This window comes from Trachypithecus francoisi, unplaced genomic scaffold, assembly GCF_009764315.1.
Source record: "Trachypithecus francoisi isolate TF-2019V2 unplaced genomic scaffold, Tfra_2.0 Lachesis_group2, whole genome shotgun sequence".
NCBI classification, from domain to species: Eukaryota; Metazoa; Chordata; class Mammalia; order Primates; family Cercopithecidae; genus Trachypithecus; species Trachypithecus francoisi.
The window spans coordinates 169,349,097-169,369,036 of record NW_022681465.1 but is presented as its reverse complement, the minus strand read 5'-3'; the positions used below and the strand labels follow the sequence as shown (position 1 = coordinate 169,369,036).

General features: G+C 44.4%; 1 protein-coding gene across 1 annotated transcript; it reads right to left on the bottom strand.

Moving 5' to 3' along the window:
* Positions 1-3,293: 3,293 nt before the first annotated feature.
* Positions 3,294-19,386, bottom strand: PPIC (peptidylprolyl isomerase C). Its single transcript, XM_033181429.1, has 5 exons — positions 18,943-19,386; positions 9,568-9,681; positions 8,726-8,819; positions 5,693-5,877; positions 3,294-3,918 (listed from the first exon to the last, which is right to left on the bottom strand). Exons 1-5 carry the CDS (start codon positions 19,057-19,059, stop codon positions 3,790-3,792), a joined length of 639 nt encoding a protein of 212 aa, XP_033037320.1. The 5' UTR covers positions 19,060-19,386; the 3' UTR covers positions 3,294-3,789.
* Between the last annotated feature and the right edge of the window lie 554 nt (positions 19,387-19,940).

Below are 19,940 nucleotides of genomic sequence, written 5' to 3'. Positions count from 1 at the left end.
GATGGCATGTGTGGTGTAAAGCACATGTCCTTCTGCATGGGGGAGAGTGGGGCTATGTGCTCTTGGACATTGAGATGTAAAGCACTTTTGCATGTACAAGAGGTCATTTGTTTCCAATTTTCCCTCCATGTTATCTTTATTTAAAATTAAAAAGAATTATTTTCTTTTTCTAATTATTAAAAAGAAATGCACGCTAGAGAAAAATTAAAAACCGAAAAAAGTAAAAATATAGTTTTAAAATCCCACCATTTGCATTTACTTATGTGAATTTGCATTTTGTTGTATTTGCTTTATGAGAATGTGTTTACATAATTGAGATCATGCTGCATACAGAATTTCTTTTTCTTTAAAACAATCATTTTCTCATGTTACTCTGAGTTCTCTAACATCAGTCTTAATGAATGCATACTATTCTATTATGAGATGTGTGCTTTACAACCATTTTGGGACATCGAAGTTGCTCCCAGTATTTTGCTATCATAAATATTCTGTAATTCACATCTTTACACATAAAAAATTTTCAATATTGCTATATTTGGTAAAGACTTTAGGTTGCAAGTCAAAGGAAATCAGTTTGCCTTGGCTTAAGAAAAAGGAAAATGTATTAGTTTACAGAGCGAAAAGCTAAGTGTGGATTAGCTTTGGGCACAGCTGGACACAGCAGCTACATGATGTTTTCGGAACCTTTCTGTCTTCTGGGCCACTTCCTTCTGTGCTGACTGCGCTCTTAGGCCTGTTCCTTTATATTCTCTTTCAGAAAGACGGCAGCTCTTTCCCAATCATTCCGGAAGTCCAATGATGGCTCATTCACATGACTGAGGTCCAGCACCTAGGCCTGAGCCAGTCACTGGAGCCAGGGCAAGGGAATGTTCTGGATGGCCAACAGGACAGCCCTGCTCCCTCTCCCACCTCCCTTGCTCTGTTCATCTGGCCCCTTTGCTGTTTCCTGAACCCACCCAGCCTGCCCATCACTGATGACCACTGTTCTTGTCCCCTCTGCCTTCACACAGTTCCCCCACTGTCCCCACGGCTTGGTGCTCCCTCACTTCCTTCAGTCCCCACTGACCACCCCCTCACTGTCTATTCGCTTTCCCTGACTTCACTGACTTATTGCTCCCTGATGTTGTGTTATATATTCATGTAGTATAATTTGTCACTTTCACAGGAACCACAAGGGGTGACACTATTTGTCTGCAGCTCTATCCCAGCCTATGATATTGATAATATTTATCAAGTGAGTTAATTAATGAGTCTGCCAGGCCAGGTGTGTACCCATCTGTAGGGTCAGCCCACCCTAAGGACTAGAGATGGGTGAGGGAAGGATGTGATTTCTCAAAAGAAAAACAAGAAATTGGGCAGCCATCACCAGAGCAAGCAGACTAAATGCCAGGCTGACCGAAACACTCATGTCCCTTACAATTTTGGATCACTTTCTAAAGCCAATCCCAGGAGTGAGAAATTCCAGGGTTATGAATGTTTGGGTTTCCTGATAAGGACTGCTTCCACTTTTAGCCCCGCTATAAAAATTCTCCTTATAGCAGATAAAATAATAATTCTTAGACACAGATCGTCACATCATGCCCCTCCCCATCTTCAAACAGATAACCTTTCCGTGTACCATGACCAAAGACACACCTTGGCACCCAGGCCCAAACTGGTCCAGTTTCAGCCTCACCTCTGACCGCGCCCCCCCATCCCGCTCCCCTTTTCGCACCAGGCCCTAACACACTGGTTTTCTCTTCTGCCCTGGAATTCCCTCATCCTTATCTTGAGACCTTCATATTTGCTCTTCCTTCCTCCTGGAAGGCCCTTCTTGCTGCTTCCTACCTTTCCTTCAGACCTTAGCACAAATGCCATCCCTCAAGAGGCCGAAGAGAACCAAGAGCGGCCCAAGAGGCCTCACGCTCCGAAGATGCTTCTCTCCCAGCCTCTGCAGCAGACATGGATATATATATATTTTTTTTCACAGCACTCATCACCCTTTATGTTTGTTTCCTTGTTTATTCTCTGTCTTCCCCCACTAGACTGTAAGCCCCATGAGGCCCTGTTCTGTCCATTGTTGTATCCCCAAAAGTCAAACTGGTACCTGGCAGATCAAAGACCCTCAAAAAGTATTTGTTGGAAAAAAATTAACAAATTGCTCTCCAAGAGTGTTGTAGCAATTTGCGAATCAGCAGTGGGAATACTCAATTCATCTCTCATTGAGGCAATTTTCTTACTATACAACTCGAGATGGATCCTCACAGCATGAATCCTGGATGAGAAGCAATGGCACTGTTTTCTAACAGACAACACTTCCCATCTGAACAGAGATCAAGCACACTCTATTATAGCCAGGTATGTTATGACAAGGCCCCAGCAGAATGTCACTTTCCCATTAGTTATTTTTTTTAAAAAAGATAGGGTCTTGCTATGTTGCCCAGGCTGGAGTGCAGTGGCAATTCGCAGGTATGATCCCACTACTGACCAGCACAGAAGTTTTGACCTGCTGATTCCAACCTGGGCCAGTTCACCCCTCCTTAGGCAACCTGGTGGTCCCATGCTCCCCGGTGGCCACCATATTGATGCCAAACAGTACAGATACCCAATCAGTATAGCTCACTATAGCCCCAAATTCCTGGGCTTAAGCAGTCATCCCACCTCAGCCTCTTCAGTAGCTGGGACTGCAGACATGTGCCACCACACCTGGCCTCATCTAGTTTAAATAAAGCCTGAGTGGGTGTTGTTGTTGTTGTTGTTTGAGACAGGGTCTCACCCTGTTGCCTGGGGCAATCACAGCTCACTGCAGCCTTGACCTCCTGGACTCAAGTGATCCTCCCACCTCAGCCTCCTGAGTAACTGGAACTATAGATGTGCACCAACATGACCAGCTAATTTTAGTTTTTGTAGAGACAGGGTCTCACTGTTGTTGCCCAGGCTGGTCTCAAACTCCTGGGCTCGAGCAATTCTCCTGTCTCAGCCTCCCAAAGTGCTGGGATTACAGGCATGAGCCACCATCCCCAGACCTTATAGCCTGAGTCTTAATCCCCTTATGTAAGTAACAAAAAATATTCCTATTGCAACTGAGCTCAAGATAACTTTCTAAAAATGTTACACTGAATAACAATAAGTAAATAATCAGGTTAAGTATATGAGATGTGGATGGGCATAATTTCTGAGTTATCTAATTGTGTTTGTAGTTTGATTTATAAAATCTTTCTAATCTGTTCATTGTTAATGCTAGAGTGTGTGTATTTTTGTATATTTTTTAAAGAACTTTACATTTTTTAAAAGTCTTGCAAAAAGAATTAATCTATGTAAAAAAGTATTTAATATAAAGAATAGCTGAGCACCTTTTTGTTAGGAAGAAATCCCTATGACATATCTCAGATTACACTAGTCAAATTTCCCTTTACCTGAATTTCTGTTTGGATACAAAATAATAAACTCAATATCCTCATCTGTTTCAGACAAATCTTCAGCATTACCCAATATGGGGATCATAATGAATTCAGAAGAAAACATTATTGCATTAAAAAAATAGCCAATTCAAATTTTTTTTACTTTAAAAATAGCACCACTTGAGGAAGGGTATATATTTAAGTTGAAAGTCCCTAAGCAGTTGGTTTACTAAAGTTCAAGCAAACTAAAGGCTGATGGTTTGATTTTTATAACTTTCCTGTGATCTGGGATAGAAAATAAAAAGAAAGTAAAAAAGTAAAAAAACAAAACAAAGCAAATAATTGAAAGACAACACCACACACACACACACACCCCGCCAAAGCATATCCTTGTTTTCTGCCAGTTGTGTCACCAGTCAGCAACCTCAACCACAAAAGGTGTTTTCACATCTATCTTGCCACTGTTGACGATTGAGCAGTTGGTGAGTGGACGGTCGTGCCCATCAGTTGCTTGGAGCTCTATGGAGTGCACCACTGTCTGGTGAGGGAAAAGTAGACACGTGGTTTAATTCTGACCAGCAGCTATAGCAATCCAAAGGTTAAACCAAAGCCAACTCCAAAAGCCCAAGTGGGAAGGAAATAAGGTTTTTTTTTTTTTTTTTATGACTACTAAGATCACGCACGCTAACTGTAGAAAACTTAGAATATTTAGAAAATATACACATCACATAATAAAATTCACCCATGACCTTCTTACTCAGAGACCACACTGGTATATTTCCTCACTTCTTTTTAAATACGCATTTTATATTCTAAAAAAGTAGATATTTTGTAAACACCCAGCTCTAGTAAAAGGCATTTCCATTCACCTGGTATAAGCCAGCGTAACAGTTAACATGAAGTCTGAGTCAGTTTCAGCTTCATCCTATAATAGGTCTTCACATGTATGGGCCAGAAAGCAGATTCAGAAATGGACCTAGTTCTAGGTTTGTCCATTTAAAGGCGACCCAAGTCATTAACGTATAAGTTGAGCCCAATACTAATGTAACCAGCCCCCTACACTGCTGTGAACGCACCTTTCTCTACCCTGGAAGGCTTCACAAGCCCAGTAGTACCGTAGTTCACACTGAAGGAAGTTAGGACTGGTCGAGGACCAAGAAAGTAGCTTTTTGGTGGGTTTCCCAAACAGCATTGAGGCTACTAGCTCAGTTCCCAAACTTGTGTTGGATAGAATCAGAAGAGCAGGTAGTTGTGAAGGAACTGCGGCGAGCAAGGCTGGTTTATTTACATTTGGATGAGGGAGGCAGAATAAGTCACATGGAAACAACATAAAATGAAACTTAGAAGAGGGCAAGGGAGACAAGGATGGTCCAGGCCTGGGGTGGGCAGACTTTAAAGTAACCAGTTTAGGAGCTGAGAGAGCTACTTTAGGCATCCGTGAGGCAGCAATGTTGAGAAACAGAGGGAAGGAGGGTGTTACGAAGTGTTCCTATGGGTTGTGAATTGGACTGCTTTGACATTCTCTGAGACGCAACAGTATAGATTCAAATGCTCTTCGATAGTTTTTGGTTGCTGTACTGTGTCTCTGTGAATGTGACTGGGGTGTCTGAGCTGAACCAGATGGGATTCTGGGGTTGTTTTGTTTTGCTTTGTTTTTAACTATTTTATTTTTAACTCTGGTAAGAAACACATAACATAAAATGTGCCATCTTACTCATTTGTAAGTGCACAGTGCAGTGGTGTTGAGTATATTTACACTGTTGTGCAACAAATATCCAGAATTTTTCATCTTGCAAAACTGAAAGCCTATACCTATTAAATACAACATCCCATTTACCCCTATCCCCAGCCCCTGGCAACTACCATTCTACTTTTTGTTTCTATCAATGTGACCACTTTATATATTTTATATAAATGAAATCATACAGTATTTGTCTTCCTATGACTGGTTTATTTCACTTAGCATAATGTCCTCAGAATATCTTTCCTTTGGAAGACTGAATAATATCCCATTGTGTGTATATATGGGGTCCTGGTATATATTGGTTCCATTAAAAAGGGCTTTACATTTATATCGAGTAGTAAAATAAATCAACTTAAGTCCTTAATTTCTCCTTGTCAAGTCCCTAGCTGCTGCACCAATGACCCTAATAATTAAAATGCCATACCATATATAATTTATTCACCTTTGAAGAGGCCAGTCAGCTATATAATGGATCTCTAACAAGCATATTTTAAGATTAAAATAAATCATTGAAAGTACTCTCAATAAAAATATGAAGCTTTGAAAGGAAAAAAATGTATCAATTTACCATCCCATCGATGACTTTTCCAAATACCACATGTTTGCCGTCCAACCAGGTGGGCTTGGTCAAGGTGATAAAGAACTGAGAGCCATTGGTGTCAGGCCCAGCGTTGGCCATACTGACCCACCCAATGCCATAGTGCTTCAGCTTGAAGTTCTCATCTGGAAATGTCTCACCATAGATGCTCACACCTGAGACAAAACAAGGAAGAGAGTCAACAGATGTCTTCCAAAAGTCAACTCTTCAAAGGGAAACATAAGGCCTTAGAGGAATCAGTTATTAGAACCCCATAGGAGGTAGGGATGGGGAATACATGTTCAAACATAAGGAGAAGTGAAGGAGGGAATAAAATTAACTCCTTAAGGAAGCAGGGCACTAGGGCCTAAAATGACCAAAGAAAGCCTTAAATATGGCACAGGATGGCAGGATGCTCTCTGGCCTCAAACCAAGGGCCAAACCTTGATCAAGCAGGACCATGATTTCGTTCTGAAGTGAGAAGGAACTGAAGGTCAGGAAAACATCCTAAAGCCAGATGACAAGGTGTGTGAGCCATCCTAGTGGCTGTGTATCTGTTTCCTGAGGCTGAAAGCTCAGGACAGTCCTGTGACTTATCCAGGATTGGGTATTACTCAGCACCCAACCAGGATGCACCAAGCATTCAATATACACCCACAGTGAATTCTCATAACAGCCCTGAAGAGTAGGTATTCTCTGTCCTATTTTACAGTGGGAAACAGAGGTTACAAAACTTGAAAATAGCAGAGCAGAATTTGAACATTTGACTTTCTGACTCCAAAGGTGGTGTTTTTTCTTGCCTCAGCACCAAGAACAATAGCAGCTGATCTGGAAGTTGTTGGTCACAGCAACTTCAGGACCCATCAGGACCCAGAGGATGATGGCAATTGGGAGCACCCAGTGGTCATCCTTGAACAGGAGAACCAAAGCAAGGCAGGAGGTCTGGAGTTCTAGCAAAGCAGCAGGCAGAGTGGAAGACCTTTATCCACAAACCATGAGAAGGATCTGACCATCCTCCAACACCTCAAGGGTCTGCCAGGCCCATCTCCCCTTCTGTAGGGCCCCTTATCTGTCAGTTGCCAACTTCAAAATTCTGATTCAGTTAGAAAACCCAGAAATAGGCTGGGAGCAGTGGCTCATGACTGTAATCCCAGCACTTTGGGAGGCCGAGGCAGGCGGATCACAACATCAGGAGACCGAGACATCCTGGCTAACATGGTGAAACCCCGTCTCTACTAAAAATACAAAAAAAATCAGCCAGGCTTGGTGGTGGGTGCCTGCAATCCCAGCTACTTGGGAGGCTGGGGCAGGAGAATCGCTTGAACCTGGGAGGCAGAGGTTGTAATGAGCCAAGATCATGCCATTGCACTTCAGCCTGGGTGACAGAGTGAGACTCTGTCTCAAAAGAAGAAGAAGAAAAAAAAAAAAAAAAGCCCAGAAGTGGATATAAGCCAAGCAATTTATAACTGGTTGGTAAGTGACACTTGAAGTGGCCTTGTAGGAGAGTGCTCCTACAGAAGGATCTAGGCTATAATTAAATTGCCCAAAACATTGTCTCCAAAATTCAGAGAATTTTAACGCAAGACGCACACTGGGCAGAGAAAGTAGTGAGAAAAAAAAAGGTAGCAGAGAAGAGGACAGAGTGAAGCTCAGTCACCATTCCTGGCGGCACCATTCCTATGACAGGAAAGTGGGATGCCAGCACCGAGGGCACGGGCACCAGCGCTGCAGGATTTTCCAGTGAGATCCACAAGCATCCTCAGAAAATCCCATTGCCTAGGGTAACCTAAATGCCTTCCTCCACTCCAGTCTACATTCCCATACCTCTCAGCATTTTTGCAAGAACTAAAAGTAATCCTCACAAAGTGCCTGGCAAATCAAAGCACCTAATAGCAGTCATTTTTTGTTATAAATGAACCATTGCAATAAACATAAAATTAGAAATAGTGCTTGAAAATGGCCTGTTGCTTTAAAAATAGACAACAAATATCCACTCAAACCAGTATTTGTTGAATTAAAAATCTTAAATCTAAAGTAAATTTAAACTCTTTGGAGTTACACATATAGTGTATGTTCAAGAAAAGAACTCACTATACTTTTAAGAGAAAACAGTGTATGGAGCTGGATACCTATAATCCTCATTATAGGTATCCCCTGGATACCTATAATGAGAAACAATAAGCTGAAGGAGATCTGAAACTCTCTAAATTTAACCATTTCTACTTTATTGAACTCCAACTTTGTTTATAAGAGTCAGTTTGCATTACAATTCTGACAACTCAGCTATTGCTTTAACTTTAAAAATTTATTGGTTCCCAGCTTTGTTCAAAGGACAGCAAATAGTAAGCTTGGGTCCTGACAAAGCCACCACCCTGTAAACTCAGACACTGGATTCAGTCCTCCTGTTCCCAAGTTACCTAAGTAGAATTTGCTTTCTCCAACCCATCATTTTAGAACAGAAAAAAGAAAACACATAGCCAGGAGTGTGAGTCACTTTTTTGCAGGTTAAACCTTAAAAGTTCTCTTGGACTTTTTTTTTTTTTTTTCAATATGATGAAAGATTTTGAAAGAAGGAAGAAAGTGCACTGTGACCCTGCTGCTAACTCTAGTCTCACCCTCCTGGTGTGAGGCCCGTCTTCCACCTGCAATGCCCACCACTGTAGCGCGCTGCCATCCCAGGGGAATGCAGCTTCACGTTCCACACCTTTTCCTTCCTACAGAAGATATTTTTCTGTATGGCTACTGACTAGTAGTCTGGTATTTTAATAACTGCAAAATGAATACATCTCGATTATGGAAAGACTATAAACACCAAAACAATCCTGCTTAAAATGAGGACGCCTCCCTCATACCTGTCGAGATGCTGCCAGATGAGTCCCCCAAACTCCATCCTTCTTAAAGAAGTAGAGTCGTCTTTACAACTGTGTTCCTTAGCTCTGGATTTCAGCGGACTGGGTTCATATACTGGCTTAATCTTAGGTTTCGGTTTGGTAAACGGGCAAGGAAAAAATGCAAAGACATTACCCCCAGTGCCATCTCCAGCGGTGATGTCACCTCCTTGAATCATGAAATCCTTGATGACACGATGAAACTTGCTTCCTTTATATCCATATCCTTTCTAAAGAGATTATTTCAGTTGAATAACAAGTAACAGAGGCCATACTAAAAGATAAACTCAGTGTTGGTCTAGAAAGGACAAACTGAGAAAATTAAATAAAATGTCTACAGAAATTGATTATATCCCAGCTATGGTTTACTGAGAGAAATTTATCATTAGCTGACCAAAAAATAAATATGTAAGTAAAGTATTAATGTGAATAAGTTAAAAGAGAGCAAACCATATTTTCTTTTCTTTTCTTTTTTTTGAGAAGGAGTCTCTCTGTGTCGCCCAGGCTGGAGTGCAGTGGCGCAGTCTCGGCTCACTGCAAGCTCTGCCTCTAGGGTTCAAGCCATTCTCCTGCCTCAGGCTCCCTTGTAGCTGGGACTACAGGCACCTGCCACCACGCCCGGCTAATTTTTTTTTATTTTTTATTTTTAGTAGAGATGAGGTTTCACCGTGTTAGCCAGGATGGTCTCGATCTCCTGACCTCGTGATCTGCCCGCCTCGGCCTCCCAAAGTGCTGGGATTACAGGTGTGAGCCACTGCGCCCGGCCCCATATTTTCTCTTGATGATTATTTTCTCCCAATTTCCAGAAGCCTAAGGGCACTGAGTGCCCAAATAATACATATTTTATTGGAAAATAAAGTCAAATGTGGTAAGGTTCATCTGACATACTAATTTAATACTTATTTTCTCAGAAGACATCTTTATATTTAGCTTAAAAGAAAGAAGATCCAGTTGAAAGGAAATAAAACTGAGACATACCTCTCCTGTTGCTAGAGCAACAAAATTTTCTACTGTCTTGGGCACAACTTTTCCAAAGAGGCCAATCACAATTCTGCCAACATCTTTGTCTCCAATCCTCACATCAAAGAAAACCTGTGTGCAGTGGAAAGGCAAAGTGTAAGGTTATAAGGTGGAAAAGCACAAATATAAGGTAAGCCAAAATTAAAATCTGAGAATTGATCCACATACAAAAGCCCTGCCCATCAGTATGTTATAAAGGAGCATGACATCAATTAAAGGTACTTTAAAACTATTGTGTGGGTGCATCTCACTCACAAATATTCATTCAACAAACATTTATTAAACACCACCCATGGGCCTGGCACTGTACCAGGTATTGAGTTTAAAGGCTGACTCAATTCTGTTAGGGTTGGCCAATAAAGTCTTCAGTAATTCTTCTCTTCCCATACCCCAGAGAAACACTGCTGCTACTTCCCATTTCCTGGCTTTATGGATGAAGATTAGAATAGAAAATGTTGCTCTCTTAGAAAGTAATGCTCTCTAATCTTGGCAGGACCAAAAAAAAAAAAAAAAAAAGATTGTGAGGAAACAGACTAACCATCCAAATTTATTTTTTTGTAATTTCAAACAGTCCTAAATTTGCAGTGAATTCTCAACAGATGTCTGCCATCCAGGAGATGATGAAAATGATGAAACACAGCAGTCCTTCAAAAGGCCTGTCACTCATGTCCAAGCACAGCAAAGCACCAGGGCCCCAGCTTTCCAAAGGACAGCAGACATTAAGCTTGGGTCCTGACAAAGCCATCATCCTGTAAACTCAGACACTGAATTCAGTCCTCTTGTTCCCAAGTTACCCAAGTAGAATTTGCTTTCCCTAACCCAACATTTCAGAACAGAAAAAAGAAAACACATAGCCAGAAGTGAATGTGGGTCCTCTTTTTGCAGGTAAAACCATACAGGTGCTCTTGGACTTGTTTTTAACTGTCTCATCTGAAACAACATTATAAGCATTTTGCTTCACAAATCACTGTGCTAAGATGATTCTGACATAGAACGCTTGAAAAGGCCACAGAGTCGAAGGGCATTCTATTAGCGCGTTTAGATTATATGAACCAATTTACTGTTTGAATGGATAAAAAAAGACATTCAAGAGATGGCTTTAAAAAATATAAGAAGGGTTGTCAAGGAAAAAAGATGTCTTACAGTTTAGAAAAATTACTAAGTAAAGACTGTCAAGCTTCTGCTCAAGACAAGAGCTTCTGCCAATACATCAGTGCGTCTGTCACAGGGTGATGTGATATTTAGTGTTCCATGTGGCATTTTACAATTTTTACATGGCCAAAGCAGCTAAACTTTTATTATTACTTATATAGAAGAGCTGTAGAGAATGCATGAAGGGCCCTGCCCTTGAGATGGGGCAGTGGATTAAAGGAGTGCAATTCAGCATGGCTTGGGATAGGAGGCAGCTCCAACACACCCACTAGCCTGGTCAGTGCAGAGCTGGCTTCTGACAGAAGCAGTTTCTCCAAAGGGATTTGCAAGCCAAGGTGTAAATTCAATAACCAGCAATAACGAAGCAACACCAGGAAGCCAGAGATGAAACCTTAAAGAAACATTGTACAACACACTAGAAGAACCTTCCAGACTTTTTTCATTTTTTTTTTAACTATAGTTTATGTTCTAGGGTACATGTGCACAACGTGCAGGTTTGTTACATATGTATACATGTGCCGTGTTGGTGTGCTCCACCCATTAACTCGTCATTTACATTAGGTATATCTCCTAATGTTATCCCTCCCTCGTCCTCACCCCACAACAGGCCCCGCGGTGTGATGTTCCCCTTCCTGTGTCCAGGTGTTCTCATTGTCACTTCCCACCTATGAGTGAGAACATGCAGTGTTTGGTTTTCTGTTCTTGCAATAGTTTGCTGAGAATGATGGTTTCCAGCTGCATCCATGTCCCTGCAAAGGACATGAACTTATCCTTTTTTATGGCTGCATAGTATTCCATGGTGGATATGTGCCACATTTTCTTCATCCAGTCTATCATTGATGGACATGTGGGTTGGTTCCAAGTCTTTCCTAATGTGAATAATGCTAATAATGCTGCAATAAACATACATGTGCATGTGTCTTTATAGTAGCATGATTTATAATTGGGTATATACCCAGTAATGGGATGGCTGGGTCAAATGGTATTTCTAGTTCTAGATCCTTGAGGAATTGCCACACTGTCTTCCACAATGGTTGACCTAATTTACACTCCCACCAACAGTGTAAAAGCATTCCTATTTCTCCACATCCTCTCCAGCATCTGTTGTTTCCTAACTTTTTAATGATCACCATTCTAACTGGTGTGGAGATGGTGTCTCCTTGTGGTTTTGATTTGCATTTCTCTGATGACCAGTGATGATTAACATTTTTTTCATGTGTCTGTTGGCTGCATAAATGTCTTATTTTGAGAAGTGTCTGTTCATATCCTTTGCCCACTCTTTGATGGGATTGTTTTTTTCTTGTAAATTTGTTTAAGTTCTTTGTAGATTCTGGGTATTAGCCCTTTGTCAGATGGGTAGATTGCAAAAATTTTCTCCCATTCTGCAGGCTGCCTGTTCACTCTGATGGTAGTTTCTTTTGCTGTGCAGAAACTCTTTAGTTTAATTAGATCCCATTTGTCAATTTTGGCTTTTGTTGCCATTGCTTTTGGTATTTTAGTCATAAAGTCCTTGCCCATGCCTATATCCTGAATGGTACTACCTAGGTTTTCTTCTAGGGTTTTTGTGGTTTTAGGTCTAACATTTAAGTCGTTAATCCATCTTGAATTAATTTTTTATAAGGTGTAAGGAAGGGATCCAGTTTCAGCTTTCTACATACGGCTAGCTAGTTTTTCCAGCACCTATTTATTAAATAGGAAATCCTTTCCCCATTTCTTGTTTTTGTCTGGTTTGTCAAAGATCAGATGGCTGTAGATGTGTGGTATTATTTCTCAGGGCTCTGTTCTGTTCCATTGGTCTATATCTCTGTTTTGGTACCAGTATCATGCTGTTTTGGTTACTGTAGCCTTGTAATATAGTTTGAAGTTAGGTAGCATGATGCCTCCAGCTTTGTTCTTTTGGCTTAGGATTGTCTTGGCAATGCGGGCTCTTTTTTGGTTCCATATGAACTTTAAAGTAGTTTTTTCCAACTCTGTGAAGAAAATCATTGGTAGCTTAATGGGGATGGCATTGAATCTACAAGTTACCTTGGGCCAGTATGGCCATTTCCACGATATTGATTCTTCCTATCCATGAGCATGGAATGTTCTTCCATTTGTTTGTGTCCTCTTTTATTTCGTTGAGCAGTGGTTTGTAGTTCTCCTTGAAGAGGTCCTTCACATCCCTTGTAAGTTGGATTCCTAGGTATTTTATTCTCTTTGAAGCAACTGTGAATGGGAGTTCACTCATGATTTGGCTCTCTGTTTGTCTGTTATTGGTGTATAAGAATGCTTGTGATTTTTGCACATTGATTTTGTATCCTGAGACTTTGCTGAAGTTGCTTATCAGCTTAAGGAGATTCTGGGCTGAGATGCTGGAGTTTTCCAAATATACAATCATGTCATCTGCAAACAGGGACAATTTGACTTGATCTTTTCCTAATCGAATATCCTTTATTTCTTTCTCCTGCCTGATTGCCCTGGCTAGAACTTCCAACACTATGTTGAATAGGACTTTTAAAATAAAGAAGAGAAAACAAAACCTGTGAATGTTTAGGAAGGAAGGGAGTAAGATCTGGGAGAGCAGCACGAGCAGATGAAGAAAAAGTACCTGTCACCCAACATAACTCTTCAGCAAAAATCACATTTTTTTACACATAGCCTAGCACACGTATTATTATAATTTTTTCCCCAAATCGAAATATCCTTCAGCTTCATCAGTGAGCATGAGAACACATAGCAGGTTTTCCCAACTCTAATGGAAAGGATAAAATCAAATCTTATTTTGTCAACAAGTATTTATGCAAGGTTACGTAAAAGGCAATGTGAAGGCACAAACTGTATAAGAGAGTCCCTGTCCTAAGGCAGTTTAAAATAAAGAGATAGGATAGGCAAGCCCATAACCACAGTACAGGGCAGTGTGTGACAAATGCCCCCCAAACACTGTACGCCCAGGCCTGCAGGAACAGTGAGGCTAAGGAGGAAGGCTTGAAGGGAGGCAGGCCTGGGAGGAGGGGAGCCATCTCCCCAAACAAGGATGGGGGTGAGCCCTGTCTGGCAGACTTCTTTCTGGAACCAATGCATCTAGGCAGGAAATGTAGCCTGTGTGCAGAGAAGCAAAGCTGCCCTTCTGACCACAACTAGGGGTTAGAGTGGGTGGGGGGCCAGGAAAGAAGCTGCCCACCAGTTCCAGAAGGCAGAGGAGAGATGCCGGCCTAAGCATGAGTTTTGTTAGGCAACAGAGAGAATAGAAAGAATAGGATCCAGCGAGGCTCTGTGAATGTTACTCAAATGGAAAGAGAAAGAGAATCTGCAGGCTCTTACACCAGTTCAAGAATAAGGTCATAATGGTCTGCACTGGGGTGGTGAAGGAAGGAATGTATGAGGGAGACGGAAAAGGCATTTATTTATTTACTTATTTACTCAGACCGATTCTCATTCTGCCACCCAGGCTGGAGTGCAGTGGCACAATCTTGGCTCACTGCAACCCCTGCCTCCCAGGTTCAAGTGACTCTTGTGCCTCAGCCTCCTGAGTAGCTGGGATTACAGGTGTGCACCACCACACCCGGCTACTTTTTGTATTTTTAGTAGAGACGGGGTTTCACCATATTGGCCAGGCTGGTCTTGAACTCCTGACCTTAAGTGATCTGCCCACCTTGGCCTCCCAAAGTGCTGGGATTACAGGCATGAGCCACAGCACCCAGCCAGGAGAGGCGTTTAAACAAAGGGGCAGAAACTGGAGGAGGAGCAGGAAGGAAGAGGCAAGGAAACAAACAGGACTTAGTGGTGGTCTCAGTGTGGGTAACCCACGTCATCTTATATAATTCATCCTCACCTGGGAAAGGTGGGACAGGAACTATTATCACTAATTTACAAATGAGAAAAGTGGGAATGAGGGAGGTTACGTGATTTATCAAGGTTTCCCGACTATGAGTGTGAGAGCCCGAGTTTCAAGGCTGCCTCTCGCTGAACGGGTTTTTGTTAATAGGGCTCTCCCGGTTTAGCCAGGGAAACCCTAAGGAGCAGCAACAGTGTTTTTAGCTCCCCGGGGGCCAGCTAAAGGTCAGCAGAAGGAGGCAGTCAAATGTTAAATGGTTCAATGTCAAATGATACTCAAGGAGAACCTGGGCACACACATTCCTAGACAAGAGGTGAGACAGCTGCCAGCAAACGCTCTCACTCTAAACCCTCTCACCACTGGATTCATCTCCGATGTTGCTGAGTGCCTCTGGGAACAAGGCCCAGTGCTGGGCCAGGGGTGGGCTGGGGCTACAAAGCTCCCACCCTCAAGGAGCTTCAGTCCAACAGAAAACACATACATGAATGCTATAATATAATGAGAAGTCGGATTTTATAAGGTAAGTACAGATAAGGTGTCATGATAAGGGGTGGTGATTATCTGTGGAGATCAGTGTGGGCTTCCTGGGAAAGGTGATATTGGATTCCATGCTAGACTTTGGGGGTGGGCACCTCAGTCACTTGTTTTTTCCCTCAAGGCTGCCCTTGAAAGTCATTTGGAAATTATGCAGCATTGGAGGTGGGAGGAGGTAGAGGAAGAGGGAGGAGGCACTCACACAGCCTGACCCAAACCCCTGTGGAATTAATCCTGATTCCATTTCCAAAGTCACTAGGACACACACCCAGTACATGAGCTGTGATGTGGAAGAAACTGTTCTCAAATGTAGCTCCACTACTCAATGGCCATGGAACCTTCAGCAAATTAAACTCTGAACTTCCTTTCTTCATCTGTAAAATAAGTGATTCCTTTCAGGTCTGTGCTGTCACAGTAGGATTAAGAAGATAAAACACAAATAACACTAACAAGTGACTTCTGCAATCAGGGACTATGGACTATGTGCTTTACCTGCTGCTATGGTTTAGATGTTTGATCCCAGTGTTGGAGGTGGGGCCTAATGTGAGATGTTTGAGTCATGGGCGTAGATCCCTCACGAATGGCTTGGTGCCATCTCAAAAGTGAGTGGGTTCTCATTTTGTTAGTTCCCATGAGAACTGGTTTTAAAAGGAAGCTGACACCACCCCCCTCAGCTTCCTCTCTCACCACATGATCTGCACATGCCTGTTCCCTACCATCTTCTGCCATGAGTGGAAGCAGTCTGAGGCTGTCACCTGATGCCCAATCTTGAATCTTCCAGCCAACAGAATCGTGAGCTAAATAAACCTTTTTTCTTCATAAATTGCCCAGCCTCAAGTATTCTTTTATAGCAACACAAATGGACTAAGACATCTGCTTTACCTCATCTAATAGGCAAAGCCCTCCCAGGTAGGGATGATTTCTATCTCCATTTGACAGAGGAGGAAACGGAGCTGTGGACATTAGATAACTTATCCAAGGCCATCTAGCCGCAGCCTCCTGGCCACTACATGCTAATGTGCTTGCAAGCTGTAATATGTGTACAGCTGGAAGGATGGTGGCATTATTTTACACACTCCTGATGCCGGATCCTGCACAGATCCCATGGCATTGGTTCAAAAATATAGGTCAGCAAATGTAATTCTGTGGATTTGGAGCCCAATGAGCCAGAGGCCCCACCTGAGCCTCTATGGCTGGGGCAGGAAGCTGCCGGGCTGGCCAAGCAGCAGGATGTGTGGACGAAGTTAGTGCCACTAATGGGCTATGTGGGCAGAACAGCACCTCACACCTCTTATTTACAGATTCCTATTTTTAAATGAAATCAGAGGTAAACAAAAACACTGCTGGGGAAAACAATACACTAGAGCAATGGCCAATTAATGTACTTGTCTGCACTCAGAGAAATTATTTTGAACGTCATTTCCCAGTAGATTCAGTTGTCTTTAGAAGTTCAGGAAAACGTAATTTAACAGAGCAGATTTGTTTAAGACGCACCTACACAATTAGCTTTCAGAACTTAATGACAAATTTGGTAGGGGGAAAAAAGACATGTTAAGTAACAATTCTGAGAGTAGGGTACATGCAAACAAACTCTCCCTCAGTGACAGTGTCACAGACAAGTGTTTAAGATGCTCAAACCCTTCCCCTTCTGCAGCCACCAGCTTCCTCCTCTCTTGGCTCCATCTTCCAGTGGTTCCCAGCCCACGCTGCCTGCACATCAGAATCACCAAAAGCTTCTAAAAGACAGGATACTGAGCCCCACCCATACAGATTGTGATTGACTTGCTCTGAGGTGGGTCTCTGCACCAGCAGGTTTAAAAAGTTTCCCAGGTGAAACTTGTTCCCAAATATTACAGGGGATGTACTTACACTAAAAACATTTATTCATTGTTAATCTGAAATTCACATCTAAATGGGCTTCCTGTATCTTATTTGGCAAACCTATTCCTCCTATTCCCTCTCCCTCACCCCACTTTCTAAACTATCAGCAACTCCTGTTAGTTATCCCTCCAAAATCTGTTTCAAGTCCTTCCCTTGCTCCCCATTTCAATGATTACCACCCTAATCCAAGCCACCATCTGGACTCTGGCATGGTGCCCTGAATGACCTCCCAGTTAACTCTCCACTGAGTTACCACATAAATTTCTCAACAATATATACTGAGATCATGCCATTCTTGAACTCCTGACATCGTGATCCACCCACCTCGGCCTCCCAAAGTGCTGGTGTAGATTACAGGCGTGAGCCACCGCGCCCGGTCGAAATCATGCCATTCTTATGCTTAAAACTCTTAAGTGGCTCTGACTGCAGAATAAGACTTCAAATTTTAAGACAAATTGCCTCAATACCCGCACGCCTACCTGCAGCCTCTAAGGCCCTGTGTGATCTCGCTGCTGCTCACGCCTCCAACCTCATCTCAAGTCACCTCTCATTCTGTGCTGAAGCCACACCATCCTCTCCACATCCTCTGAATGCAGGGAGGGCTTTCCTGTTTGAGGACCTACGCACATGCAGTTCCCTTTGCCTCCTGAATCTTCCCTGCGCTGGTTTTTCTCATTTTTCAGATATTTTTAAATGTCACCCAACGTATACTGAAGTTTATTTCCTCTAACATTTCATAATTGTGCGAATTTTATGTTTATGGCTTTATCTCCAGAGACCCTATTCAGCTCTGTGGCCTTGCACAAACCATTTCCCAAAGTTAGATACGCCTACAAGATCAAGAGGCTGGGAGTATGATCAGAGCTTCTCAAAACCATCAGGCTATTTATCAACCCCGCCCACAGCGTGGCATGGCCTTTCTGCGACGTCAGATGCTGAGCTGGACCTCCTCCTCCCCACCCCAGTATTCCCCGTCCTCAGGTGGCGCCTGCTGTAGAGGATGTAAGCATTCTAGTCGCTGATTAGTATCATTTCCACTGACAAACCCCAGACTGATGAAGACCACTTTCAGCTGCAGCCCGCCCCCTCCGGCTTCAGTTTCCAAGACACTATTGCCAGTGGGTTTTCTAGAAGTGGTGATCACGGGCACCAAATTATCCCTTCCCTCTTCCTGCACTCTCCCATTATCGTCTACCCTTGGTTAAATATGCTGAAAAAGAACTGAAGCGGAGTTAAGTACGAGGAAGCCTTAAAGATGCACTTTGTGGGAGCCCCCCACCCCCGTCCACCGCCGTGGAGGCTGCCCCAGGTCTACAGGTGCCGCCTTCGCCCGGCCTGGCGCAGCCCACAGCCGGGGCCGCCCGCCCGCCGAAGTTGAAGGCGCACCTCCCCTTCACGGGAGAGGACGACGGTTCCCCAAAAGAGGCGGAGGGTAGTTTCTCATCTGAACAAGTCGCTTTAATGCCTGCTGGAAGCCACCGCGGCCACAGTGGAGACCACGCGGCGGGCGGGCGGCTGCAAGCCCTGGACTCCGAGTGCCTCTCCTGTGCGGGTCCCGTCCCCACCGCATTCCTCTCGCTCCGCTCCCGAGCCCAGGCCACGCCGAAGGAAGTACTTGCGCAGTCTCCTTCCTGGAGAACTGGCCAGCCGGTTCCGGAAGCCTCTCCTACCCACAAGCTGATCACCTCTGACCACCGACCCGGGACAAGAAGTCCAAGCAGCCTGCGGCGGGGCAGGCTGGCCTCAGCCTAGCTCCCCCAGGGTCTCCCTGGGAGCGCCGGCCACCCCGCACGCAAGCAGCCCCCTCCCACCCAGCCCCGCGGCCGCCTGCAGTCCCCCTGCGCCCGGGAAGCCTCCTCCTCGCCCGCCCTGACACCGAGGTCCCAGTATCCAAAGCGCCCCCAGGGCCCCGCCCGCAGCAGGGGAAGTTGCTGCCCGCCGCTCTCTGTCACCTTGGCCGTCACAGAGGGGCCTCGCTTGCGGAAGCCCTCGGCCCCCGAAGAAGACACAGGCGCGCCGAGCCCCACGCAAAGCAAGAGAGGTAGCAGCAGCCGAGGACCCGGGCCCATGGTGAGCGGTGGCAGCGACGCTACCGGCACGGGCGCGGCCACTGGCTCCGGGACCGCTGACGGGACTCGCGGCCGGCTGCGCCTGCGCTTTCCCAGTTGCGGGGGATGGGGATGGGGCAGTCCGGGAAGGGCGGGGACCCGGGGCGCGTTCCTCCCAAGTTCAGACTCGCTACCCGAACTTGGGACTCGGAGGAGCGCGCCCAGAGGGCGCAGCCAGGGCTCGGCCGCCGCGCCTAAGGCGGGTGCAGAGGGCGCCAGGGCCGGGAGGGAGCCCGGGTTGGCCAGGCGCGGAGCCGGGCGCGGCGGGCTAAGCTGGGAGCACCTCCTGGAATTTACCGCGTAGGTGCGGATAAAACCTGGACAGGAGGACTAGGACTCTCGGGCCTCCGCGTCCGCCCGGCAGCTAGCGCTCCGCGGGACTGGGAACTCTGCGGCCGGTCCCGGTCTGACTGCTGCCGCCCTGGGAGCAGCCTCCGCTGGGGCCGCTGAGTTCCAATGGCCCATCGGAACCTTTTGCTAGGCTTCGGACGCTTAGCAGAACTTTGAAACCGCTGGACGCGTGAAGCCCTGTTGCACTCGAATAATGACCTCTCATTGAGATGATTCACATCTGGGGAACATTGGAAATTGCTGGATTCACAATCCAGCTTTGCCTTGGAAAAACTTTTACATTGGCTTTAAGTACTTGGAGGATGATTCTGTGATCTTGTCTACACTGCTCACAAGGCAGCACTTACACGGGCCCAGAACCATGGTCATGTAGGATTCTTTCCTAGGGAAACAAAGTAAATAAACTGACTTTTAGGTATATCTGTAGGATGGAATTTTTACAAACTTAAGAATTATGTTTAGGAAGATTAATGACTGGGGAAATAAGTTAT